The sequence below is a fragment of the Pongo pygmaeus genome, chromosome 21 (genome assembly GCF_028885625.2).
Source record: "Pongo pygmaeus isolate AG05252 chromosome 21, NHGRI_mPonPyg2-v2.0_pri, whole genome shotgun sequence".
NCBI classification, from domain to species: Eukaryota; Metazoa; Chordata; class Mammalia; order Primates; family Hominidae; genus Pongo; species Pongo pygmaeus.
Window position 1 is genome coordinate 62,270,764 of NC_072394.2, and position 27,582 is coordinate 62,298,345.

The 27,582-nt window shown below is 49.3% G+C and overlaps 1 protein-coding gene across 5 annotated transcripts in view; it reads left to right on the forward strand.

The window, feature by feature from the left end:
* The window catches only part of PHACTR3 (phosphatase and actin regulator 3), a 280,608-nt gene that overhangs the window by 16,673 nt on the left and 236,353 nt on the right, over positions 1-27,582 (forward strand). Inside the window, exon 1 of one of the 5 annotated variants that reach the window (XM_054467831.1) lies at positions 10,873-11,474. The exons of 3 other annotated variants lie outside the window; for them this stretch is intronic. In XM_054467831.1, coding sequence (XP_054323806.1) covers positions 11,357-11,474 — 118 coding nt within the window. In that variant the 5' untranslated portion in view covers positions 10,873-11,356. Of the gene's footprint in view, positions 1-10,872; positions 11,475-27,582 lie in introns of those variants that run through there. One more of the 5 variants, XM_054467835.2, reaches the window with a different exon arrangement.

The following is a 27,582-nucleotide window of genomic DNA, read 5'->3' on the forward strand; positions in this document are numbered from 1 at the left end:
ATTTATGGATCAAATATTGACATCTTGACAATATTAAGCAGCCTTCCCATCCATGAACATGGATTCTCTCTCCATTTATTTGGTTCTTTGATTTCTTTCATCAGAGTTTTGTCATTTTCCTCAAATCTTATACATATTTTGTTAGATGTATACCTAGGTATTTTATTTTTGGGGGTGACTTGCTCATTGCTGGTTTATAGAAAGAGATTAACTTCTGTATGTTATCTTTGTATCTTGCAACCTTGCTATAATAATTTATTAGTTTCAGATCGAGTTTTTTTTTTGTTTGTTTTCTACATAGATTTTCATGTCATTTGTGAACAAAGACAGTTTTATTTCTTCCTTCCTAATCTAGGTACTTTTTATTTTTCCTTTTCCTGTCTTATGGCATTAGTTGAACTTGAACAATGTTGAACAGACACACAGTGTTGAAAACCTGTCTGAGTTTTGTCAGATTGTGTCTTTCAAGGAGTCGGTTCATTTCGTCTAGGTCATCAGATTTGTGGACATAGAATTGTTCAGAGTATTCTGTCATTATCCTTTCAATGTTCATGGGATCTGCAATGTGTGTTCCCTCTTTCACTTCTGCTATTAGTAACTTGTGTCCTCTCACTTATTTTCTTAGTTAAGCGGGCTACAGACTTAACAATTTTATTGATGTTTTTCAAAGTACCAGCTTTTGGTTTCATTGATTTTCTTTATTGATTTTCTATTTTGAATTTCATTGATTTATGCTCTAATTTTTTTATTAGTTTTGTATCTGCTTGCTTTGGATTTAATTTGCTCTTCTTTTTCTAGTTTACTAAGGTAGAACCTTAGATAACTGATTTTAGATCTTTCTTCTTTTCCAGGATATACATTCAGTGTTACAAATTTCACTCTAAACATTGTTCTCACTGCACTCACAAATTTTCATAAGTTGTGTTTTATTTTTGCTTAGTCCAAAATATTTTTAAATTTCACTTGTGATTTCTTCTTTGACCTATGTGGCACATGAGGTGTTGTTCAATCTCCACGTTTTGAGATTTTCCAGTTATCTTTTTGTTATTAATTTCTAGTTTAATTTCACTGTGGCCTGAGAGCAGATATTGTATAATTTCTTTTAAATTTGTTAATGTGCCGTGCATGGTGGCTCACACCTGTAATCCCAGCACTTTGGGAGGCCGAGATGGGTGGATCACGAGGTCAGGAGTTCGAGACCAGCCTGTCCAATATGGTGAAACCCCATCTCTACTAAAAAATACAAAACTTAGCCCGGCATGGTGGCACACGCCTGTAGTCCCAGCTAATCAAGCGGTTGAGGCAGGAGAATGGCTTGAATCTGGGAGGTGGAGGTTGCAGTGAGCCAAGATTGTGCCACCGCACTCCAGCCTCTCAAAATAAAAACAAAAATAATAAATAAATAAATAAATAAATTTGTTAATGTGAATTTTGTGTCCCAGAATGTGGTCTATCCTGGTGAATATTTCATGTGAGCTTGAGAAGAATGGGTATTCTACTGTTGTTGGATGAAGTGGTTTATAGATGTCTGTTACATCCAGTTGATTGATGGTGCTGTTGAGTTCAACTCTGTTGTTACTGATTTTCTGCTTGATGGGTCTGTTTATTTCTGATAGACGGGTGTTGTGGTCACCAACTTTAATCACGGATTCATCTATTTTTTTCTTTGAAGTTCTGTCAATTTTTACCTCATGTATTTTGACATCTGTCACTAGGTGCGTACATGTTAAGGATTGTTATGTCTTTTTGGAGAATTGACTCCTTTATCAATGCCCTTCGTTGTAATGTAATGCCCTTTGTTGTCCCTGGTAGCTCCTCTTGCTCTGAAGTCTGCTCTGCCTTTCTTCTTTACTTTTATTTTTTACTCTTAATTGTAAGATACCTGTTGAAAAGTGCACATACCATAAACATTCATCTTGATGAATTTTCACCAAGTGAACAGACCTCTGTAGGCAGAATGCAGTTCAAGAAGCAGAATATAACCTGGATCCCAAAGCCCCTTCGTGTCCCCTCTTAACAAAACCCCTCCTCCATGGGTAGCTATTCTCTGCAGTCTAACATCATCAAGTAGTGTTGTCTGGTTTTTATTTTTCTTTGTTTTCTTTTTTCAGACAGAGCTTGCTCTGTTGCCCAGGCTGGAGTGCAGTGGCATGATCTTGGATCGCTGCAACCTCCACCTCCTAGATTCAACGATTCTCCTGGCTCAGTCTCCCAAGTAATTGGGACTACAGGCACACAGCACCATGCCTGGCTAATTTTTTGTGTGTATATTTTTAGAGACAGGGTTTCACCATGTTGACCAGGCTGGTCTTGAACTTCGGACCTCAAGAGATCTGTTCACCTTGGCCTCCCAAAGTGCTGGGTTATAGGCATGAGCCCCCATGCCCGGCCCTGGTACTGAACCTTCTGTAAATGGAATAAGATAGAACATAGTCTTCTTTAACAGAATATTGTGATACCTACCCAGGTTTTTGTCTGGTTAATTTCACTGTTGTATGGTATTTCATTTTGTGAATATAGCGCAATTTAATGCCTGCTCAAATTCTTAGGTTAAAAATTTCAAAAACATTTTATTGTCTGATAATTATCTTTGATTTGGATGAGTTATTCTGCGTGTAACACCTCTGGACATTGGCGTGCATAGCTTGTGTGTCTGCTCAGCAAATTCCTCTGTGTCCTTCCAAGGTCTGCTCAGCAGGGCAGTGGTGTGTTTTTGTATCTGTTTTGTGTACTGCTGGATTGCCAGTGCCTGGTGCATAGCAGGTACTCAACAAATATAGGTCACGTGCAGGCACCAATGAAAGGCCATTTCCTGGAGCTTCCCTGAGCTTCCCAGCCTGGCCAGTGGCTCCATATGCTACTGCCTCTCCATGCTGTGATGGTGTTGGACACGGCTTACCCCTTCACCATGCAGACTGGGCCAAGCTATCCCGTGCCTGACAGCACACAGGACAGGGCCTGGCATGGAGTCAGTGTTTGGTGCATGTTTGTTGAGCAAATGTCTGTTTTGTAAGCCGGGGTTGCTGGTAGAGATTTTGGTGGGTTGGGGAGGCCAGAGGGATGAGCTGGAGCTGGTATTATGGAAAGAATGTAGGAGCCCTTTTCTGTCCTGTTGGTAACCCTTGTTAGATACCCTGTCTGAGCCTCAACTTCATTGTTTGTAAAAAAGAGGATGATTATTCCAACCTCACAAGATTATAAATCAATGCATGTGAGGTCCTTGGTAAGCTCTAGGCTCTACAAAAATGCTGTCAGCATTAATCTTGTTACCTCCTCCTCTTCCTTTCATACTTCCTCCTTCTTTATCATCATCATCAAGTCAGTGACTTTTTAGGGGACCCAACAAAAGCATGAGGTTCCTGCCTGTGTGAGTTGGGGTATATTTGATGCAATAACAGCCTTAGCTCTGGAGCTGAGGACATGGGATCCAGTCCTGGCTTTGCAGGTTTGTGACCTGGGGCAAGTACTTAAGAACATTGCCTCTCATTTTCCTCATTGGCTAAATGGGAAAATCACAGTTCTACCTGATTTGGGTAGTTTCAGCATTAGCCATGTCAATCTTTGTAAAGTTTTTAGAACAATGGCTGGCACATGGTAAGAGCTAAGTGTTAAGTAAATGAAAACCCTACTATCAGAGGCCTATGCCAGCAGGGTGTTTGGCCCCTTTACAAGAGAGCAGGAGGGAGACAGGTGCAAGGTCTTTCTCTGCTGTTAGTGTTTCATCCTCATGTGTGTTGCTGCAGGGTCACAGGCTGGCTGCTGCTGTTCCAGGCCCTGCAGGCACTCCAGAGCAGGAAGCAGGAATGCAGTCAGGACTGCAAACTGCACCTGCAATGGTGACAAATGCTTTTTCTGTAAGTGGCTCTCTCTGTCTATCAGCAATCTTTCCCAGAGGCCCCAGAAGCCTGTTCCTCTGCTTTCATTAGCTAGAGTCAGAGCATGCAGTATCTGTCACTGTGTGGGGGGACCCAGGATGGAGGAAAAGTCACCTGGAGGTCTATAGCTTTGTGCTGACAACATACAAGATGGGTCAGTGGCCCATGACACAAGAGTGCAGGGGCCAGTGGGGCTGCTTTCCGCCTTCCCTGTCGAAAGCCTCCCTGCCCCGGGTTGTGTTTCTCTGCTCTGGGTTCTGTCTTCTATCTCTGCTGCCTCATAGGCCCCTCTCCCAGTCACCTGGATGTGCTGGGGGCACGGAAGGAGAATATCAAAGGGCAGATGGTCTCTCTCAAGGAACTTTTTGTTCTGCTAATGGTGAAAGTGTATTGAGGGCTTCTGTGTGCTGTGTCAAATGCCCAAACCCTGTAAGGTAGGTTATCTTCTTCTCACTTACACACCGAGGCTCAGCAGGGCCGCACAGTCAGAAAATGTTGGGACCTGATCTTGTGCCTGGGTCTGTGGCTCCTGCCCTAGACAGCTTGAGTGGACTTGACCCCAAGGAGGGCTGGGCATATCTCCAGGAAGCCATGGGATGTCCACACCACATTTTTTCAGGGCGACTCTGGCCGCCAGTGCCTTTCAGGGCAGAGGCCATGAATGGTGAAATCAGGGATTTGGTTCTAGAAGAGCTGGGTGTGTTGTTTTTAAAAAGCGTTGGTTGGCATTGCATTGAGCACCACTCTGGGTAGTCTATGGTCACAGCTCTAGGTACAGAGTCCCTCAGGGATGTGGTCAAAGGTGCAGGAAGTGAAGTTCAAGGCTATGTCGTCAAGCCAGGTCCAAGGACCATTCCCACCCGCCTCTACTTCAGGTGTTGTTTTTCCAGGTGACCAGCAGAGGGCGCGGCTGCCCACCTGACGAACCTGGCCTCTGCCAGAGCGGTGGTTTTGTGTTCATCTTTCCTTGGGTCCTGGAACTCCCACACTGGTGTTTTGCCTTCTTGTTTCTCTTTAGATGGTTCCCTATGAGTTTAGCCTGAGATCGTGGCTTGTACAGTTCTTAAGCATTTGAAGTTTGCTGAATGAGTTATTTTTACATTAAGGGTGAAGAAGAGTTCCCTGAGCCCCAGAGAAGAACCCAGATTGTCCTGGGGGACTGAGGCAGCACAGGGAGCATGAGCCCCTCAGTCCCACAAAGGCCGGAGCCAGCCTGGGCCGTGGGGAGGCTGAGCCTTCACTCCTGGAGCAGGGCAGTTGCCTGGCTAGGCTCCGCCATGCACATTCATTCATTTTTTCATCAATGGATATTTATGTACTGGGAGACTACGACCTCCCAGGCACATTCTTGGGTAAACAAACACAACAAAAATCCCTGTGCCTGTGAAGCTAACATTGCCACCATCCAGGTCCGTGGCTCATCAGCTCTCCAGGGAACTTCAAGGCTGCCAGGGCCCTAGGAAAGCAGTTGGTAGCATAAGAAAACTGCAGAATTGAGCTAATCGTCTAAGTGCCTGCGAGAAGTAGCCTCAGGCCAGTGGTTGGTTTCAATTTACAACCCCATTGTGATGCACTCTGGATGCCTTTAAAGTGTGTTTGGTTGGACTGGAACGGCCCTTCAGAAGTTGGGTTTACCTGGAGCTGAAGCCCCACAGTGGGTGGGTCTCAGGAGAGACACCACCACAGTTGGTTTAACACTTGCCCCTTGAGCCATGGAAAGGCCACGATGGAACCGTGACCATGCTCATCTGCAACCGGTATGAGCGTGTGCCCTTCCATTGCCTGCCCTGATCAAGTAGATGGTGCCTGTGAGTATCGATGGTTGCTGAGCCAGGGCAGCAGACTCTTCCACATCACCCCAAAGGCTGCTTGTCATATGGGGCTCCTTCTCTTTTCTGCCTCATCCCTCCCTGATCTGATCCTCCCCACCCAGGAAATAGCATCACACCCACCCTGTTGTCAGTATCAGATTTGCTGGTTACCTCAATTCTACCCACCTCACAAATGGTTAACTAGAAAACAAAACGAAACAAAACACCCTGGAGGTATCCTTGGCTTCTCTCTCTAGTCCCCCATAGCTCAGCCATCGCAAACCTGTGGGAGCCACCTTCAGAGGACACTGAGTCCAGCCTGCTGGGCACCTCTGCCTATTCCTGCTAGGCCAGGCTGCTGCCACCACCTACCAGGATGATTTCTAGCCTCCTGGTCCATCCTGCTGCTTCCTCCCTTGCCCCACATGTCCCTTCTCTAACAGCAGCCAGAAGGATGCTCTGGAGACCCACCACTGCCTCACTGGCTTTCCACCGTCCTTGGAACAAAATCAGGCTCTTCCTGAGGTCCATGAGATGTTGCATGGTCTGGGTCATCCCCTCTCTGTGGCTGCAGACCCTTGCTCTGGCCTCTTTGCAGGAACTTCAGGGCTCCATGCTGCTCCCACCTCATGGTCTTTGCTTAGGCTGTTCCCTCTGCCTGGGGCACCCTTTCTCCCTTGCATATCCAGTTGCCTTCCATTTGCCCTTGCACTCCAGAGCATCGCGTCTTCAAACCAGGCTCCCTCCCTGCTCCAGATGAGGGGCTTCCATTTGCCCTTGCACTCCAGAGCATCGCGTCTTCAAACCAGGCTCCCTCTCTGCTCCAGATGAGGGGCTTCCATTTGCCCTTGCACTCCAGAGCATCGCGTCTTCAAACCAGGCTCCCTCCCTGCTCCAGATGAGGCATCCTGCACTCTGTACTCATTGAAATTAATTGATCCTTTGATTCATATTAGTCAATCTTGTCTTCTGTGCTAGACCTCAAGCTCCACAAAGCCAATGTGCAATCATGTCTCATTCATGGTGGTATTCCTGGCAAAGTGCCTGTCTGGGCACAGAATAGATGCTTAGGAAATATTGGATGGTTGGATGCATCCATTGGTCTGTACCTGCTTTAAGGATGAGACCAACTTGGGAGGTGTGTGGGGGTGGAATTTGTCTTGGGGTACCATTCCTCACCACTCCCTAGTGAGCGGGGGTACCTCATACATGCGCTGTGTGTTGGAGGGGGTCTGCCATCCCTGAGCCACCTTTGCAGTGATGTGCTCCCTGGCTGCCCCTGGGCAGAGGAAACTGCCTTTGCCTTTGCAGTTTTGTGAGTTTTGAAAGGGACTTGGGCAATTTGGACTGACTCTGTCCCATTTTTGTGGTTCTTCAGGGAGCAGTGTTGGGTTATCGGGGCTGCCCTGAGTCAGGAAATGGCTTTGGGTGTTCAGATCAAGGAGATCAAGGGGCAGAAGGGGGGCTCCTTCGATGAGCTTCTATCTGATCTAGAATCTGGGTGGAGACAGGGAGGGTTTCAGTGTGATTATGTCCACCAGGGCAAGAAGCAGAACCCAATCCTCCAAATTCAAAGCTCAGCCTAGTGCCTCTACATACTTTTGTTTTTTTGAAAAAAAGCTTTATTGAAAGAATTTACATATCATTAAGTTCACGCATTTAAAGTATAAAATTCAGTGGTTTTTAGTATATTTACAGAGTTATAAAACCATCACCATAATCTAATTTTAGAACATTAAGAACATTTCTAGCACTCAAAAAAGAAACTCTGTACCCATTAGCAGTCAGCCCCTCTCTTCCCCAACTCCCCATCCTCAGCATCCACAGATCTGCTTTCTGATTTGATGGACATTGCACATAACTGGGTTCAGGTAGCACGTGGCCTTCTGCCACTGGCTTCTTTTACTTGCGTAATGTTTTCCAGGTTCATCTGCACGTGATTGTGGCACATGTCAGTGTGTCCCTCCTTTTCATGGCTGCATATTGTCCTACGGTGAGAATGGACCACATTTTATTTACCCATTTATCAGTCCATGGACATTCAGGTTGTTTGTAATTTTTTGGCCATTATGAAGCTTTCTTCATTCCAATAGGGTTTCTGCAATGGCCTTCCAAATCCACCCCTTGCCAGGGATCTTGTTGAGGAGGGACAGTTGGTGACTTTCACAAAAACCTCTTGTGGGCCCTCAAGGCTGGAAACCCTCCTCCAAACAGGTGCCTTTCACACACCTTGGGGACCAGATCCTCACAGGGCTCAAGCCAGTCATGGTCTGGAGATGACCTACTTTGAAGGCCAAAGTCTCTCCTGTAGGCAGTTTACCAAGAGACCTTATTATTTTCTATTGATCAGTAGAGGTGGGATTGCTAACTTTTTTTAAATTTAAAACTGTTTTTAGTATGGAACATCTCAAAGCCAAAGAGTAATATAAGGAACAGCTCCAGCTCTACCTACCTTTAACAAACCACAGTGCTTTGCTAAAATATATACTTCTAAGAAATAAAACTTGGTTGCATCTCATCTTCTGCTTCCCCACTCCATGTGGGCTCCTGAGCTCAAATGCCAAGTCTTATCCTTTTATATGTTTTTAACCCTCATCCATACACAGTTTGGTGGAGTAGGTGAATGGGTGCTGCAGTGTAGACCATCTGAAGGGACTAGGGATAATTTTTGGTGGTGCATGGACAAGGCAGTAACATTGGCTTAGATAGAAAGTTCCTTCGTTCTTTGTCCTTATGGTAACATTAAGGAGGATGTCTGTATTCGGTGCCTGCCTGGCTGAACTCCTCTCTCACCCTTGGGCCTTTTTTAACCACACAGGAGCCAGCTCAGGCCAAGAGTGGACTCAGGTATTGAGTTAGTGCTGTGGTCCCTCCCACCAATGCCAGCCAGCAAGGCTGTGCTCCATCAGTCCTATTGAAGGCTTCCTTTAACATGCATGTTGGCCCGGTGTGGAGGTGCACACTGTACTCCCAAGTACTCGGAAGGCTGAGGTGGGAGAATTGTTTGAGCCCCGGAGTTTGAGGCTGTAGTGCACTATGATTGCCCCCGTGAATAGCCACTGCACTCCAGCCCGGACAACAGAGCAAAACTCTTTCAAAAAAAAAAAAAAAAAAAGAGAGAGAGAAAGAAAAGAAAAAATATGTTTAAGTGCAAAGAGTTGATTTAAAGACAGATCTTAAGGCAATGGAAGGATAGGTTTTAAATAGGGAAGGCTGAAAAACATAGGGATGGTTGGCAAATGACAGACAGCTGGAGACCTCTGGTGTGACCTTTCTCCTCTCCCCCACCTATAGCCAGTCTCTGGCCCCTGTCCCTTCCTGCCCGTCCCCACCATCTCTGCACCTGCCACGGGTGGGTCAGCTGCAGGCTTCCTTCCAATGGAACTGAACTGTCTCAGGGGTTCACTCACCCAGACTCGGAAGGGGCCCAAGGCATGGTTGGGGGCAAGGATTCAGAAACCTTCCCATGGGGCCGGTACTCAGTGTGTCAGGACAGCCCCTGGGGACTTGGAGTGGGAGGTGTTGAAGACCCACTTGGAGAGACCCTGGGCCAAGAGCATTGGCTGTGGCCCAGCTCTCCCATGTGCTGGCTTGTGACCTGGGCGAGTGCCCACCTCTTGAAGTTGCCCTCATCTCCACCACAGTAGCTCTCGCCTACCAGGGCAGTTGTAGGAAGGAATGAGGTCTCCGTGCAAAATGCTTAGTCCAAGGCTGGCAGGCCACGTCACCATCCAGCCAGCACATTTTTCTGTGGATAAAACGTATCTATTCCTAGCAGTTTCCCACCAGTTTCCTCTTTGTTTCCTGATCTTAATTGCCAACTGTAATTAAATGATTATTTGGGCATCTTATTAGTGTGTTGGTGACCATTCTCGGCTTCACCCTCCCCCTTTCCCGGAAGACTCAAGGAGTTGGGGCATCTCTGTGTTTGTGCACTGCTAGGTCCCTAATGCCTGGTGTGGTGCCTGGCACACACTCGACTCTGCACATAGTCTGAATGAATGAATGAGTCCTTTCTTTAGAGGTGACTGATGCTGCTGAAATAACTGCTGCTAAGAGCCCAAAGCTCTGCATGGAGTGAACATCCACTTTATTCCCCCTCCCCACCACCACCCCGCTCAGTTCTGTCCTTGGCACTTAACCAGGATTTCGTCCACACTGCCAGCGCTCATACTGCACTCCCAGGCCCTGCTGTAGGTGCTAATCTGATGGGGGCAGCCTTAGGGAGGGCTCTGTCCCCCGCAGGAGGACCCTTGGTGAGCAACTCTGCCCGCTTCCCCCCACCTCTTCCAGCATCTGCAAAGGGGACTCAGAACCGGGCTGCCCCATGGGGTTGTTTGAGAAATTGAAATGGGGTGTCCTTCCCCAGGTGTCTCTATGCTCTATGGTCCTTGAATCCTGATGTCTGTTGAAATGCCTCCTCCTCTGGGCACCTTCCAGGACCAGGCCAGGTGACACCACCATTCCGCCCCCGTCTCTACCCCTTTTCTGGACTTTCTTCTTTCCCTGCCCTGGCTGGGGAAGCAGCAGCTGCCTGCCTGTGTTCACCCCACACCACCGCTGGGGTTGTGAGAATCGCTCCTTAGCACCCTGGAGGACACCTCTGTGAGTGGCAGCCCTGGGGAGTGTCGCCTCCCTTGCCTGGCCCCTCAGGTTCCTAAGGGCGTCTGAGGAAAAGCCTCATTGGAAAGCGGCCGTGCCCTCCTCCCTCTCCCTCCCCGGCAGGGAGGAGGGTTCGGAGCGAGGGTTCGGAGTGTCGGGGTGCCCTAGCAGGCCCAGGCCAGGTGGTTGCGTGGAGGAAGCCTCAGGTCGCTCCCCTACAGTGCCGGGGTGGGTGCGCTGGGACCCACTGGCCTCCCAGTCCCAGGAGAGGAAGGACCAGGGAAACCAGCTGTCTGCAGCTGCTGGGGAAATTAGGGGCCCTCAGGGTTCCCTTTCCTCCGGGAGGGGAGGAAGCGGGACTAGGAAGCTTTCTTGTTTCTAGAGCATGGCTTGGTGGGGTGGGCGGCTCCTAACCCAGGGTCCAGCCCCGCCTCCCCCGCCCCGGCGCGCGGTCCAGGTATGTACGACCCCTCCCAGTGGCCACGCGCCTTCTCACGCCCCTCTCCCGTGACGTCATGCTCCTCTCGCGCGGCATGATGGGAGAATCCTAATGTTTTCCAACAGATGCTCCAAGAACAGCTTTCAGATTAAAGCAATTGCAAGAGCAAAGATTCTTCCTTTTCCCTTTTTTCCTGGGGGGGTGGGGGGTGGGGTGGGGGGAGGGAGCGCCCCCAGACATTCCAGGACATCACCCCCCGCCCCAAGCACGCAATAAACACTGACAAGAAAAAGTTTTTATTTCCTGGTTCAACTTTTTTTTTTTTCCTGGAATATAGACTGAAGAATGGGAATAAACACGAATAAATAACAAAGCGAGGCCGCGCACGCCGGGATGCGCCTGGCTGCAGCCGGCGAGGCTATTGTCTCCCCGCCCTGAAGCCAGCCCCGGCGTCTTTCTCCAGCTCTTTTCCTTTCCCGGCCTTTTTTTTTTTTTTTTTTTTTTTTTTTTTTTAAATTTTCTTTTTTAAAAAGACGCCCCCTCCAGCCCCCTCGCCGGTGACCTTGGCCGCCTCGGATGCTCTGATTCCACGCGGCTCGCTCTAACTTGCCCCCGCGCCGGCCGGGCCCATGGCCGCGTCGGAGGACGGGAGCGGCTGCCTCGTGTCGCGGGGCCGCTCGCAGAGTGACCCCAGCGTCCTCACCGACTCCTCGGCCACCTCCTCCGCGGACGCCGGGGAGAACCCAGGTAACGGGCTGGGCGGGGGCGGCGGGCGGGGTCGGGGAGGCCCGAGGCAGGTGGCGCTGGGAGCAGGACCCCGCGCGGCTCCGCGCCCCGCCTGCATTCGGGGAGCCGCGGCAGGAACCGGCGCTCGGCTCCGCGGTTCCTATCCCCAGTCTCGCAGGGCTGGGGCGCCTCCGAGCCCTTTGTCCATAAAACAGCTGATTTCCTGGGTAGAGCCGGGCGCTGCAGCTTCCCCTCCTCTCCGGCTGGTGGGCTCTGCCGTCCCCTCGAAGGGGGCTTCCCTTCCTCGGGTGCTGACCGGCTGGGGGAAGAGAGGCAGACCCGTGGCCGCCTCCGCCCAGCGCCGGTTCTGGGCCCTTCCCTCCCTCCCCACGGCCGGGCCCCGGCTCCGGACGTCCCCGCTTGGGCATCCGCTCCTGGAGGGCAGCGCTCCGCAGCTGAGGCCACCGCGCTGAGGGCTTCCACCGGGCGCCTGACTCCAGCGGGGCCTGGCGCACCTGGGCGCGCTAGCCCCCAGGACAGGTGTGCTGGGCAGAGCCGTCGGCAGGGAGAGGAAGGGCGTGCGCCAGGACAGAGCCCGGTTTCGTGACAGTGTGTGGACTCCGTCCACTCTTCCACCCCCATGGCAGCGTTGATTGTTTAGGTGATAAACCGGTCACAAAGGCGTCTATAGGGCTTGATTGATTACTTTCCAGAGAGGAAGAAAGGCCTAATAAAGCCGGGGGGGGGGGGGGGGGGGCTGTGTGCGCCTGTCACCATGGAGACGCAGGAAGCAAAGTGATCATTAAAACCTCTTTCCACCAGAAGGCAATTTTCACTTCACAGGGAGAAGTCTGGGCTTCTGAAATGTAGGGTTCAAAAAAAGAATCAAAGCTGGTGTTTTGGTATCAAGCCACAGGACTCAGTTTTGTGTCTTAGAGAAACACAATTCCTTCGTAGATTCTGTTTTGATAACAAGTTGCTTTGCCTGCCTTTGAAGACTTAGTCTCTCTAAATGCAACGACCCCAAATGGGGACTTGATCATGTTAAATGGTGGGTATCAAAGTGGAGAGAATCCCTGGGGCCCGGGTGAAGGCTGGCTTTGTGGGGAGGGATTCCTTCACTGGAACACATCAGAGCTTCCCGATAAGCTGCCTAGAGGACCCATTACAGGCAGCTGTGTGGGCACTGGAGCCCCCCCCCCCCATTTGAAAATTTAAACAATAAACCCGGGCAAGTATTGGAAGATTTCTTTGTTAAGACTATTGACACTGTGTCACTTGGTCAAACTAAGGTACCAGCCTGAATAAATCTCTGACTCTTCTTTATCTGGGAGGGCAGGTTAATTTCCTTAGAGTTCCAAGCAGAGGCTGCCATGGCAGACCCTTAAGGCTTTAATTAATCCTTTTACTAGGAATGGGGGATTCAGCCTTCAGCACTCCATGATGGATTGCCTTTCTCTGGGTTGGAGAGGCGCATCCACAACTGTTCCAATCATGGGAGTTGAGTGGCTCCTCGTGAGAATCCTTCTCAGCTCCCTTTGTCTCCATGGCAGTAAAAGGAAGCAAACTTGAAATGGAAATTATGGAGGACTTGGCTTTTTGGCTGTCTGTGAGTTTCTGCCTCTGTGGGAGGGAGCGGAGGGTTGGGCCGGTGGTGCCGGTCCATGAGAGAAGGAGGAGGAAAGGCTGGGATGCTTGTGATTAAGTTATGCGTGGGAGGGCACAGGCTTGAGCTCTCCTCTGGTGCAACTGGTCTAAATGGGACCCAGGGAACAGGTGTCAGAGGTGAAAAGTCTAAAATATGTGCAATTCTGTGAGCAGTAGAACCTTACTAAAAAGCACCAAGCAATTAAGTATTTATGGATTGTGTGAGGCAGATTGTGTTTCTGTTCTGGCAGAAAGAGAATCAGAATCATCAAGTTGGAAGGAACTTGGGAACTTGATGGAGGAAGGGCGGGCTCAGGGAGTATTTTCTGTAAGCACCTTGCCTGGCTGGCCTGGTGTGTGCCTGCATACCTCTTTTGATGGTGGACTCACTTCTTCCTGATGTAATGCATGCTTGTCTTTGGGCAGATCTGTTTAAGAATTTTTTTTCCAATGGTTCCAAAGGGTCTGATATCCATCAGTCCTGATGGGATCTTCTCCTGCTGCGTGTTACTCAGGGCTTTCAGAGAGCCTGGGGTTTTAGGTATTGAAACAACCTCAGTCACTTATTGGAAAGTCTAGGCCCTTCACCTGCTCTTCCTAGATGGCCTCCCTTATTTGTCCACCTGCTGCTCTAATGTGAGACTCCTGAAAATTGAACCTGAAGCTCCAGCTGTGGAATAACCTCACGCAGAGTAAAGAAGCAGAGCTGTCTCCTCCCATCTAAATTCTATAATTTAATGAAAGAGTCCAAGGTTGCTTCACCCTTTCCCCTGCAAAGGCATTTTTAATGCATCAGTATTCCCTTTGCAAAGACTCAAAGCATTCTTCGAAAGGTGAGCTATGTTTTGACACCTCTTTCTCCCATTCTTCAGAGGTTACCCCTGCTGGGAATTGAGGGGCATCCTTTGGACTTTTCCTAATGTTTTATATACTTGTGTTGCTTGGAAAATGGCATATGGGAATGTGCTGGACTCATGGCTCTTCCATGAATGGTTCTGCTCCACACTGGGTCTCGGAGATCTTGCCTCATTGCAATATCCTTCTCCCTTTCCCTTTTAACACCCACACAGGATGCCAAGAAACATATTTTTCAGTTTAGCCATTGGATGTTTGTATTGTTTCCAGTTTTTACCCACTATAGACAACACAGCTGTAATTACCTGGGCACAAACTGCCTTGTACTCACCTGAGAATTTCCTCTAGGGTGTGTGTGTGCCGGCTCTTGGGATGTTGAGGCCACAGGGGACCCACGTATTTTATTTTAATGATATTGCACCCTCCTAGAAAATGTAGGAATTCACACTTTCCGTAATCTATGAGAGTGCCCTTTCTCCAAACCCTTGCCAACACCTGAGATCATCAATCTATTTTTCTCTAGCACGAAGGGTGACAAATGGTTTCTTGTTGTGTTAATTTGCAGTTCCCTGATTGCTAGTGAGCATGAGTGTCTTTTTGTGGCCTTATTAGTGCATTAAATCTCCCGTGGCCAGGTCTGTGGCCATGGACTGTGTGGCGGGGATGAAATATTTCCCCTAGGCCTGACCTTCCCCCACTTTCACCACTGCTTCGTTAATGGGCCTGTCTGCATCTACACAATGTGCCTCTCTATAAATCCACACTCTACACCCGTAAGCATGGTTAGGTGTTCTTCCAAAATAGAAATTTAATCAAAGGTTAGGAAGCATCCCCTGATCTTTCCTCCTTCGAAGGAGCTCATGGTCACGAGGGGTTTTGCTTCCTTTTCTTCCATCTGCTCTCAGGCTCTGGGACTAGGCTTCTGCCCCCTCCACATCCTGGGGCCAGCCCCTGGCATAGGCCCTAGCACGACGGTGGCCTCCTCCTTGTCGGGTCCCAGGCTGCCTCCTGGGCCTTCCTCAACATGATCCCATCACTGCTCCTCACCAGCCATCCCCTGTCCCTTGGCTGTTGCTGCCTTGCTCTGTCCTGGCTCCATGCCTCTCCAGCTCCTTTCTGCAACTCTCTGGCTCTGAGCTCCAGACCTTTGTGTTCTGCCGGGTCCTTCCATTCCTTCTGACCTGTGCCCCACCCTAGTGAACTCTGATCTCATTTCTGATTTGCTCCTGGCCCTCTTCAACACCTGGGGTTCTTGTCAGTTTCATTCTCTGTGGACTGTCCTTTCTAGACTGGGAGCCTCTTGAGGACAGGGAGCTTGACCGTCACCTGAAGTGCTGCACCCCTGAGCTCAGCACAGAGCTCAGATGCAGGAGACTTTCAGTAAGCATTTGTAGGACGAATGGGCACAAGCCCCAGGCACTGGTGTCTCAACCTATGTGGCGGTGCCTGGCCAGGCAACTGGCCACTCCTGCCAGCTGGATGGGGCCAGAGACTGCTTGGAGGGTGAGCAAAGAGGAGCCAGCAGCTGTGTCCTTCTGCAGGGCCAGATCCAGGTCTGCTTTACTGCCTGGAGAGGGAGATCCTCTCAGAGCCTCCTCTCCTATCGTGAGCTACAGATGGATGCACAGACACATTCTCCAGGTCTTGGGCTCAGGGCATCCCATGCTGGCCCCTTCCTCTTTCATGCCGCTCTGCCAGCAGACAGGTGTGGGCTTGTGCTGATGGCCACTTCCTTCATCACCTGTGCACCCTCATCACCCACACACCGTCAACACCAGGCTCTGATCTTGACACCTCCCTCTCCCACGGTCACAGATCCACAAGACACGGGCCTCCTGGAGCCCACCCCACTTGTTTCAGGTCTCCTACCCCCACCCCCACCCTCACTCCCGCCCGGGTTTAGCTCCTACCTTCCCTTTCCTGGACAGCCTCAACACTGAGTCTTGGTTCTCTTCCTCTTACTGGTTTTCCTGCAGAACAGGAAGTTTCCAAAATGCAAATCTGGTCTAGTCTCTCCTTTGCCTCAAACCCTCTAATGCTGCCCCCTGCCTGGGCGTGGGAGAGGGCGGAGGCAGGAGCCTCTTTTGTCTGTACTGTGGCTCTTTCTAGCTTCCTTCCTCGAATGTTCTCTTATTCTGGATCCTGGGTTCTGAGGATCTCCCTCTGGCCCCTTGTAGAGTGTCTACATGGCTTAATTAGTAGTAGAACTATGCAGTAATTACCTTGTCAGCTTCTTCACGGTTATTAAAAACATAAAAGCTAGATGCTTAAAAAATACTGAGTTTAAGAACTCAGAGTTTTTTTCTGATTATGAAAGCATTGCCTGTTCATTGTAGAAAATGGATGCTTTAAAATTCCTTTTGCTAGCTGGGCATGGTGGTCACACCTGTAATCCCAGCAGTTTGAGAGGCCTAGGTGGGCAGATTGCTTGAGCCCAGGAGTTTGAGACCAGGCTAGGCAACACAGTGAAACCCTGTCTCTATAAAAAATACAAAAAGTTAGCTGGTTGTGGGAGTGTGCTCCTGTAGTCCCAGCTACTTGGGGGGCTGAGCCGGGAAGATTGCTTGAGCTGGGGAAGCAGAGGTTGCACGGAGCCTCTGCATCATGCCTCTGCACTCCAGCCTGGGTGACAGAGGTAGACCATGTCTCCAAAGAAACAAAATTCCTGTTCTCTGCCCCCTTCTCACCCTAACACCCCACAGAAGCCAATGACAATGGACCCCTTTGTCTTTAGGATCTGCCAAGTACCTGGCGAAGCTGTCAGCATTGGAACAACAGACATGAGGAAGTCAGGCCCAGGGGCACCCTCCAGCCTCACCTGCCTTCCTCATGGTCACAGGAACCTGTTTTCAGTACCTCACTTGGTACTCCTGGAGATGATCTCATTTGTTTATTAGACAAACTTGTTTATGGTCTGTCCGATACAGTAGCCACTAGCTACATGTGGCAATTTGAATCTAAATAAAATAAAATAAATTATGATTCTGTTTCCTCAGTTGTAGCCACATTTCAAGTGTGCGGGAGCCCCATGCAGCTGTGGCTGCCATACTGGATAGTGAAGATCTAGAACATTCCATCCTTGCAGACAGCTTTGTTGGACAGTGCTGCTTGGACTGTAAGCTCCCTGAGGGCAGGGCCTTGCCTGTGGTCTTCTTGGCTGTGTCACCAGTGCTAGCACTGTGCTAACACCTGGTAGTTCCCCAATGAATGCTGATGGAATGGATGTGCCAGAGTGATTGGTGTGGTCTTGAGCTCTCCTGCAGGAAGGGACCCTCAGCCTCCCTAGTCTCATCATCTCATCCTCTGAAAGGGAGGGTACCCAGCAGAGATAATTTTCTATCCACACAGAACTCATTTATTTCAATTTAGTGAGCTTCCCCAGAGAACCTGCAATGTGGCACACTTAGCCCTTGCCAGAAGGGCCTCTTTGGACAAGAGAACAATGAGATGCAAAGAGATTCTTTCCCTGGGGCTAAATAAATGTGTCCAAGTCCTGGCTCAGCCATGGACAAGCTGTGTGACTTTGGGCAAGTCACTTTACCTCTCTGAATCTCAGTTTCCTTTAATGTAAAATGGTGGGCATTATTGTCCTTAAGTTCAGAATGAGTAAGGATAACTGAGCCATTGTCTTTAACAATGAGTAAATTTTGAGACGCAGCTTTAGGAGGCAGACACCTCCCCAAACATTCTCCAATCCCCTTGAGGTAATTCCATCTTTTGTTAACAAAGTCATGGCGGCAGTGACCACAGTGATGTATACAGCAGGGAGCAGGAGGAGGAGCAGCCTGCAGGTGGACCCCAGCCCTTCTCTGTGCCTGGCTGAGCTGGTCAGCCTCTCTGAGTTCCGTGAAATGTGAGTAAGAGCAGGACTGATCTGGCTAGGGGCCAGGCAGGAGTCATGGGACCGTGTCCCTCAGTGATGCAGAACAGCTTCAGGCACCAGGGCCATTCTCAGCAAACGGTGGAGGAAAGAGGAGGAGGAGGATGTGGTTCCCTCAGCAAACGGTGGAGGAAAGAGGAGGAGGAGGATGTGGTTCCCGCTCTGATTCTGGATTTTGGGCCCCTGGCTCTAAAAGGCTCCTCCCCTACACTTTCCCACTCCCACCTTTTGTGGAGGCTGTGCCTCCCCTACCCCTGCCTCCCTCTCCGGCCCCAGGTCCACCCAGCCTCGGATGCTGCTCCCCAGCTCCCTTCTTGGCTCCCCAGCTCGTGACTGGAAATCTCCTAGAGTCCCCCCACCTTCACAAGTTATTCCCTCTCATCGGGTAATTTTGGGATAGCACACTGGTTGTCTTGAAGTGGGATTTGAATGTGTATTTTGTGGGGATTGTTTTACTCTGATGAGTTTGTTTCCTTTGCAAGTGTATCTTCAGGGAAGGTGCTTTTTAGGGGAGGGTGACTGTCTGGAATGACACAGGTGAGCCTTGTTAATGCTGGTCCCATGGCATGGCCAAAGCACGCCGGAGGGGACGGTGCAGATAGTGGGTGTGTCCTGGGCCCTCCCCAGAGCTTTAGCCAGGGCAGAATATATGGGAGGATATGAAATGTCACAGGAACAGAGGCAAAAAGAAAAACTTTGAAAAATACAAGTATATTAGTTTGAGACCTTTTCTTATTGCATTTGAGAGCTGGGTTCTATTCCATGCACTAGAAAATTCTTTAACACAGGGCACCAAACTGCAGTGTCTGCAGGGCCAGGACTCCCGCTGTGGGAGGGTCAGGGTGCGTGCCTGCTGGGGCGGAGCTGCTTCTTGCCACATGGAAATGTGGGCCTAGGTTGGTGAGACCATCTTTTTTTTTTTCCCGAGACAGTGTCTCACTCTGTCACCCAGGCTGGAGTGCAGTGGCGCCATCTTGGCTCACTGCAACCTCTGCCTGCCTGGTTCAAGCAATTCTTGCCTGCCGGGTTCAAGCAATTCTCCTGCCTCAGTCTCCCGAGTGGCTGGGACTACAGGTGCGCACCACCATGCCCAACTAATTTTTTCTGCATTTAGTAGAGATGGGGATTCACCATGCTGACCAGGTTGGTCTTGAACTCTTGACCTCGTGACCTGCCCACTTTGGCCTCCCAAAGTGCTGGGATTACAGGTGTAAGCCACTGTGCCTGGCTGACCATCCTGTTTTAAGAGTGACACTGGGAATCCAGATTTTTATATGAAATGTTGTGTTAGGATTTTGTGTTGCTATAAAGAAATACCTGAGACTGGGTAATTTATAAAGAAAAGAGGTTTAATTGGCTCACGGTTCTGAGGGCTGTGCGGGAAGCGTGGTGCCAGCATCTGCTCCTGGTCAGGCCTCAGGAGGCTTCCAATTATGGTAGAAGGCAAAGGGGGAGCTGGCACATCACACAGTGAGAGTGGAAGCAAGAGAGGGATGAGGAAGGGAGGTGCCAGACTTTTTTAAACAACCAGATCTTTTATGAACTATCAGAATGAGAACTCCCTCAGCACCAAGCCATTCATGAGGAATCTGCCCCCAGCCATTCATGAGGAATCTGCCCCCATGATTCAGATACCTCCCACCCAGCCCCACCTCCAACATTAGGGATTCCATTTCAACATGAGATTTGGAGGGGACAAATATTCAAACCCTCCAGATGTGATTTTTAAATATTGGCAAGTTTATCTATTAGGGATTGGGTTGACTTTATGTAATAGAAAACCTAAATCACACTGGCTTAAAGAAGATAAAGGTTTTCCTTCCACCACAAGTCCAGACAGCATGATGTCGTCCCTGTCATAGAGTGGGATGTTCAGTGAATTTCATACTGAATTCTGGTTGCAACATGGTTGCTTCACCTCCAGCAACAAGTACGTTTTCTAGGCAGGACAAAGAGGACAGGGAGGGGCACAGGGGTGTCCACTGGCCGAGTTTGACATTGCCTTCTTGGGAGCACTGCCCAGTGACACCCACTTGTACCTCCTTGGCCTGAGGGCATCAAATGGCTACTCCCAGCTGCCAGGGAGCCTGGGAAGTGTAGCTTTTTCTTTTTGTTTGTTTGTTTGTTTGCTTAAGATAGGTGTATTGCTACCCTAACAAGAGCAGGTTCAGAGGAAGGGGAGGGTGTGAATGACTATCAGGTAGTGAACTACAGTCTTTGCCATATCAACTTTATAAAAGCACCGTGTGACCAAAACAAAACATGTCTGGGAGCTGCATGTGCCTGTAGTTGCCCTTTCAAACCTCAGATAGAAAGAATCTCATGGGAAGACTGACGCAGTTTTTATGTTTTGTGCCATTACTAGGAAATTAAAGGTTGGACTAAGATATGTGATCCAAGCCTAAACATTATGTCCATTCAAATTTTATTTAACAATATCCAGGGAACAAGATAGGCAGAGTCACTGTTCCTCACAGAGCCGATCATCTGGTCAGTGATCAACGGCTGGAGTGAAAATGTGCTTATTGTCAACTCTTGTTATAAAAGGAGCCATCATACTTCCTTTTATTGAATATTCCTCTAAACCCTTGAGGTAGGGCCAGAAAGCTAGCGAGACTGAGTAACCGGCCCACGGTCACATTTATATAAAGGGGTAGCTTAAAGAGGATCTTGAACCCAAGTGAGTCTGAGGCCTGGCCCATCCCTATCTGCACCACCCAGCTTCTGCTTCCCTCATCCTGCATCTTACTGGAAAGCGGTCCTCTGTCCTTTACGTGGAATAGATATGTGTGTTTTACCCCCATTCCTGGCTCCAGCCATCTACCTGACAGATGTATACGTACCTGGAGTCACAAAAGCACACAGAGGCAGATGTACTCTTTCATTTCCCAGTTCATTTAACCAGAATGGCCACTGGGACAAGATTTATTTATTGAAAGTCAGGCAAGGCGGTGGCAGAGAATCAGCTGTCTGCAGAGTTGTTGAAGGTCCCGTCTTTAATGGACCCACAAAGCTCGTGTTCCTGTTTGTTAAAGCAAGTTGGTTGGATGGGTAGCTTGGCAATGCACCTTATCTAATGGTCATGACATCTGTAGACTTTGACGTTGATTGGTTGGTAGCCATGAAATGGATCTGCCCTGCACTGAGAAAATGGGAGCTGCGGCTATACGACTTAAGATGTGTGTTTATTATACATACTATGCTCCTGTTTGTAATACAACCCTTTTAAAAAGTCACCATTGGTCTTGCGATACTCTTCCTAATGAGTTGTGTTGTTATGGCATTACTTTTTGGTTCAATTATCTCTTGAAAGTTTGTATCCATATATAGAAAAAATTGTTGCCTTATTGTAATCACTAGCTCTGGAGTTTCAATGAAGTCAGGAAGATATGCCAAAAATGATCTTTCTGCTTCCTTTTGGCAGGAAGGCATTGTCTTAGGCAGCGTTACTCCTGGGGTGACTCTGTTTCTTGAGTCACATGAGTCAAGTCGTTGCTGACTTTGACACGTTCATTGGCCGGGTTTTTTTGTGCAAAGCTTCTGAGATCTGATGACCTCCACGGTGTCAGGACTGTCTTGTCTCCTGTTTTTTGGGGATCTGCCTGGCCCCTACCCTACATTCTTTATTTTCCTGTTATTCTCTATATACAACCAGAGATACAGGTTTTCCATCGAGAGGGGGCCTATAGAAGTGTTCTTTCCAATCAAGCTTATTTACATAAAAAAAGAACATGACTTAAGAATAGTAATAATGTAGTGGTGGTGATACACAGAAATATGCGAAGAAACCATGAAGGTAGTGCTTGGAAGACACAGGCATGCCAAAACCCACAAAGCTGGTGTACAGGTTTCAGTGAAATGGGGAAATGCTGTTATAAATTTTCACCTTGGTCTTGTGGGGCTGGCCGTGATTACTTACCTATTTGCTGACGCATTAAGCACTACAGTGTGCATGGAGCATGGTGTGAGGATGATGCAAAGAGGCATCATGCATCCGGGAAGCTCATGGTCTGGCTAGGGGCATAACATTTTGACAAGTAAAATGAGAGGACACATATGTAATAAGTGCCAAACTTGTCCCTTTCTGTGCTGTATCCCATTCATTCTCTGCCAGGTATCACAGGCTTCTGCAAAAGCAATCTCCAGACCTCAGTGGTCGTACAGCATTGAGCTTTCAGTCCTTGGGTTTCTGAAGGTCCAGGCTGGCTCTTCTCCATGCATCTCTTATCCTTCTTGGACCTGCGGTCTAAACCAGCCATGTTAGTCTTGTGTAGTGGTGAAGATACATGGGACCTCTTAGGGCCTAGGCTGGAAACCTTCACTTATGCTGATTCTGTTAGCCTATTGGCCAACTTAAAGTCAAAGGGAGGGAAATACACTTGACTCCTTTGGTTGGGGGAGCAGGAAAGTCATATGTAGATACAGGAGAGGTAGAGAATTGGGGCCAGTCTTGTAATCCACATGTTAGGCTTATTTCCCTATGTAGTCTGTGGGCTCCTGGAGTCAGAATCACCTTGGAATCTCCTGCCACCTCTGATAGGGTGATGCCTTGACATTGGATGCCAACAGACAAGGTCTGTGGGGTGCTTGCAGATATGTGGTCTCTGGTGTCAGACTGCCTGGGTTCACTGTGTGGCTTTGGAAGATCTACATAACATCTCTGATCCACAGTTTTCTCATCCGCAGAATGAGGATTACTTTACTTATATTAATACCCTCTTAGACGAGCAGTCATGATGCTGAGATGAGATGAATTCTGTAAAGTGTTCAGCACAGTTCCTGGGACACAGGAAGATCCTCGTCACCATGAGCTAGCGTTTGCCTCCTCCTATCACTGTGGAGAAGCTTTCACCAAAGGCCGTGTCTTGGTGGATGAGAGCAGGAGGCTCTGATCTGGTGCAGTTTGGAGGCTCCCAGATGCCCCTGTCTCCCTTTGGGCCTCAAGACGCAGGAGGGAGGGCTTTCCTGGCCTGAGCTGCTGGGTGAAATCCGCCACCCCTCTAGAACTTCCTCCCCTCACCCTGTACTGCCCTGGAGCTGGTTCGGGAGACTGCTGGCATGCACTGGGAAGCTCCGCTCAAGGCGTTGCCATCTGATTTCCTAGTGGGGGAGCTGGCTTGAGGCAGTCAGATGCTGAGTTGGGTAAAAGACCCAGGGTCGGAGGCTGAGTCTCATTCCAGCTGGGACATGAGGCTGTGGCTGCGCTGAGCTGACCACAAGCCCCTGGGCTCCTTAGGGTTGCCTTTGGGCTCAGGAAGGAACCTGCATGTGGACACTGAGCTAAGGGAGCACCAGCTGTTTGCTTTGGTTACTTCTTTCCCCTAATCCTTGCAAGTAGCTGGTTCTGCTTTGATGTGAAATAACAAAAGATTTAGGGAAAATTTATAATGTAGCTCTTTTTTTTTTTTTAATAGGAAGGGTGAGTTTTGGAGCACATTTAATACCATGCCATGTGGGGTAAGCTCAGAGTGTTGCCTGTGCTCTCATTCACCTGGGCTGGCTTTCCCTGCTCGCTTCCCCGTTGGGAGTCTAACACAGCCTGTCTTTTCCTTAAGATCATTACTTCAAACAGTGTTGACATTTTAATGTGATTATTTTCCTGTAATATTTTTCCAGCCCTTTTCCACTTGGAGAGTATATTTGCATCCTTTTTCTTTAGGGATTTGTGTTGTTCCAGCTCCATCCTGGGCTGTAGAATAGAGCTTTGCTCATAGTAGGTGCATGGTAAACATTGATTGACTCTTGGGTACATGATAGTGACGCCTAGCACCCCTCCTTATACCTATTCCCATGTTCCCATAAAAAAATTAAAATCAAGGGAGAAAAACCCAAAACAACAATAACAAACAGAGTTCCATGATGGCTTCAGGTTAAATAGTCTCACTCTGTTGGAAATTCCTGGAGCAAATGAGCAAGCCAGTGGGCAGGAGCCCGAGTGTGAGTTCTCAGGAATATGCATCACTGACAGTGAGCCCACACATTTGTTAATAATTGGTCTCTATGTGGTGTTAAAAAATTAACTAATAACAACATATTCCAGAGGATATTCGCGTAGAGCAGCTATTTTCTTATAGGAAAAGAGAGATTCCAGTCATTTTTTTTTTCTGTTTTGTTGAACTGATGTTTGCATCTTGCCTGGAGAAATCTTTAGCAAGGAGGAGGTGGAAGTTGTTCACTTTAGCACCCAGGGGCTCAGCTAACATTTCATGGGGCTGACTTTCTGGGTGCCTGTGCTAGGTGCGGAAGGGGAATTAAGCGGCTTCTGTCCACAATTGAGGTAGGAAAAAGAGGCAGAGCTCATGGCACGTGTCATTTCTCCCTTCGTCCCTCCTTCCGTCACTCCCTCTGTCCTTCTTCTTTCTCTTCCCTTCCAGCAAATTTAGTGCCTATGATAATGTCAGGGGTGAGGCTGGGCTTGGGGAATAGCACAGCAAACAAACCTGTTGCCTCATCCTCATGGGTAGATAGTCTGGTGGGTGATGGGCTTGGATCACATCAGCTCACAGGCAAATGCCCCATCCAGCTGTGGGGAGGCTGTCCTGGAGCCCTGTGGGCTTGTAGAGGGGCTGGCATGTCTGGGGATCTGAGGGAAGGGTCCAGGGGAGGTCACTTGAGTTAGATCCAAAAGGTGGCTTGGAATTAACTAGCCCAGCAGGGAAGGGAAATGTATGCTAGGCCGAGAGATTGGCAGTGCAAAGGCCAGTGGTGGGGGCAGCTTCGGCTGGAGCCAGAAGCAAGAGAGAGGCAGGAGTATGGACTGCAGGGAAACCGGGAGCCAGACGGTCGGGGCCTCCTGGACTGGGGAGGAGCTTATCTGCCATGAAGGAACCACGGGATGTCTGAAGAGAGGGGTGTGAGTGTGTGCGCGTGTGAGTGTGTGTGACAGAGACCAAGAGACAGTGTGATCGGGCACATTTCCAAGCCATCACTCTAGCTGGCCACCCCGGGCAGAGATGGGTCCCAGGAAGGCAGCAGAGTGAGACCAGGGAAGAGGGTGTGGCAGCCACAGATGGTGGGGCCTGGGCTGGGGTTTGCAGAGCTCATTCAGAAAAGGGGCTGGGACTACATTGCCCGGAGGAAGATCTGTGCAGGAGAGGAGGCTCAATCTCAGCTTGGAAGGGAAGGGCAGGAGAGGGAAGGGGAGGGTATGTGCCATGAGGCAGCTATGTGGCGTCTGGACACCCCATGGTGCAGCCAAAGGCTTGTTCCAGGACCCTCATGCAGGAGCCCTGAAGGCTGTGCGAGAGGTGCTGTCTCACCCTAAGCAGGGCTGAGAGCCTGGAACTGTTTATTGAGAGTCTGGGGTAGTGCAGGCTACTTGGAGAGATTGCCTGGGGTGCCCTAGGATGGACTGTGTTTTCTTCTTTATACATGAGAAGCTGGAAAATGGGAGTTGGACGTGGATTCCTTGGGCAAAGGTTCTTTTCCTGGCACGATGGAGCAGGGATGCTGGCAGGGGTGAATGCTCACTACCTCCTGTGTGCTTCTCCTACTGTGAGCAAATGTGGAAGGGAGAATTGCTATATGAAGACCCTCCATGACCCATATCCTGTATAGCCCCCTCCCCTGAGTATGGCAGAGACCAGTGACTGTGACAGGTTTCGCCCCCATGCCTAGGCTATGTTACATGCACAGGAGACTTAAAGAAAGTGTAAGCCTTGGTGGCCCTGCCCCAATCAGGGAAGCCTTAAAGGGAACAAAGTTCTTCCTGGAGATTGAGACTGGAAGCACAGGATGGAAGTGGGGGATGCTGGTTTGAAGACGGAGGGGACTATGTGGCAGGGAATGTGAGTGACCTCTAGGAGCTGAGAGTGGCCCCTGCTGATGGGCAACAGAGAGATAGGGATCTTAGTCCCATAGCTGCAGGGATCTGACTCTTGCCAACAGCCTGAGTGAGCACGGAAGTAGAGTCTCCCCTTGAGGGAAGATGAGAAGGCACCTGGGCTGACACACCAATTTCAGCCTTTGAGACCCCAAGCAGAGGACCCAGTCCTGCCATGTTCTGACTTGTGACTTACGGAACTATGAGCTAATAAGTGGGTGTTATTTGAAGCCAGTAAGCTTATGGTTTTGTGTTAGGCAGCAATAGAAAACTAATACGGGGAGGGAAGTTTATTGCTTCCATATTACAGGGGAAAGCCTCAGGTTCAGAGAGGTGAAGGGATCGTCCTGGTCACCTGGCTACCCTGATGGAGCTGAGACGCAAAGCTGTGTGGCCAGACTCTGATGCTCCTGCTCTGTGCTGCCTCGGTTTCCTGATCTGTGAAACGGGCTGGCCATGGCATTGTCCTGAGGCCGCAGGAAGAGTGGCCTGGAGGCTGTGCCAGCTGTGAAAGTGTCAGGGCCCTTGTGACTGTTGTCACCCTCCCTGTTGGCACACAGGACCTGGAGGGGTGCCCCTCTGAGGCCCTTCCTGGCTCCTCACACTCACCCTAACCCCGGTGTGTGTCCATCGTTACTTGGTGGCTTTACTAGTGTGATTCTCAAGCTGGCCCCATATCCACTCCTTTTTATGTGTATTTCTAATTTCCTTTAGAACATTTTTAAACTTTTCACTTTGAAATATTTTAGACATCTAAAAATGTCACAAAATAGTAAAAAATAACTCCTGCATACCTTTCACCTATATTCCCCAAATAACATCCCATTTAAGTACAGTAAGTCATCAAAAAGAAGAAATTAGCTTTGGTACAATACAATTAACTCATCTACTGCCCTTATCTGAATTGAGTCCATTTTTCTGCTAACATGCTTTTCTATCCTGTGATCCACCCAGGATCCCATGTGGCATGCAGCCAGCATGTCTCCTTAGCATCCACCAATGTGGGACAGTTCCTTAGTGTCTTCATAGCCTGATGCCTTTGAAGAGTACTTTCAGTTATTTTGTAGACTGTCCCTAAATGAGGGGTTGTCTGATGTTTCCTTCTTATTAAATCGAGTATACGCGTTTTTGGCACAAATCCCCCATAAGTGATGTCGCTGGAGACCCCTAGGTCAGTTGTACCAATCCTGGTGATGTTGACTGTGCTTGCTCAGCCAGGTGTCTCTGCTCTAAAGTTAACACTTTCTTCCTCTTTGTAATTCGTCAGTGTTTTGTGGGAAACCTTGAGACTGTCAGAGATCGTTTCTCATCATACCTTTTCCCACCCTGGGAATCCTCGCCTGCCAGTTGTCACCATGGTGCGTGTTCAGGGGAGGCTCTCTTTCCATCATTTCTCTTAAATGTATTAGTGAGTTCCATTACTCACTAATAAAGGAAAGCTTCCTCCATGCTCCCGTGTATTTATTCACCTGTTTACTTACACTAGTGTGGACGCCTGCATGTATGTTTATCCTGTGGAGTACAGTCCACTGCTGTCATCTTCTTGTTGTGGAACTGTCCCAGACGTGGCCACTGAGAGCTCCTTCGAGTCGGTGTCTGTGCCAGTGGAGTGCTCCCATCATTGTCTGAGCTCTTTCTTGCTTTCTGGCAGCATAAGACGCTCCAGGCCCCCAGGGCCTCGCCTCTGCTGAGGTGCTTGCTGTGCAGAATTTGGGAGGGTGCTCTCAGGGGCTGTGGGCTCCCACGCCTGCTTCCGCCTCATCCTTGCAGACCCCTGTGCAGGTAGGTTATTTGTAGGTGAGCACCTCAGTGCATATAGACTGATGTATCCAGGTTCCCCAGGGAGCAGGTGGCAGAGCTGGGGCTTGCCCAGACTCCTGCTCTTGCCCTGTGGAAGGAGCTATGAGTCAGACCCCACACAAGGA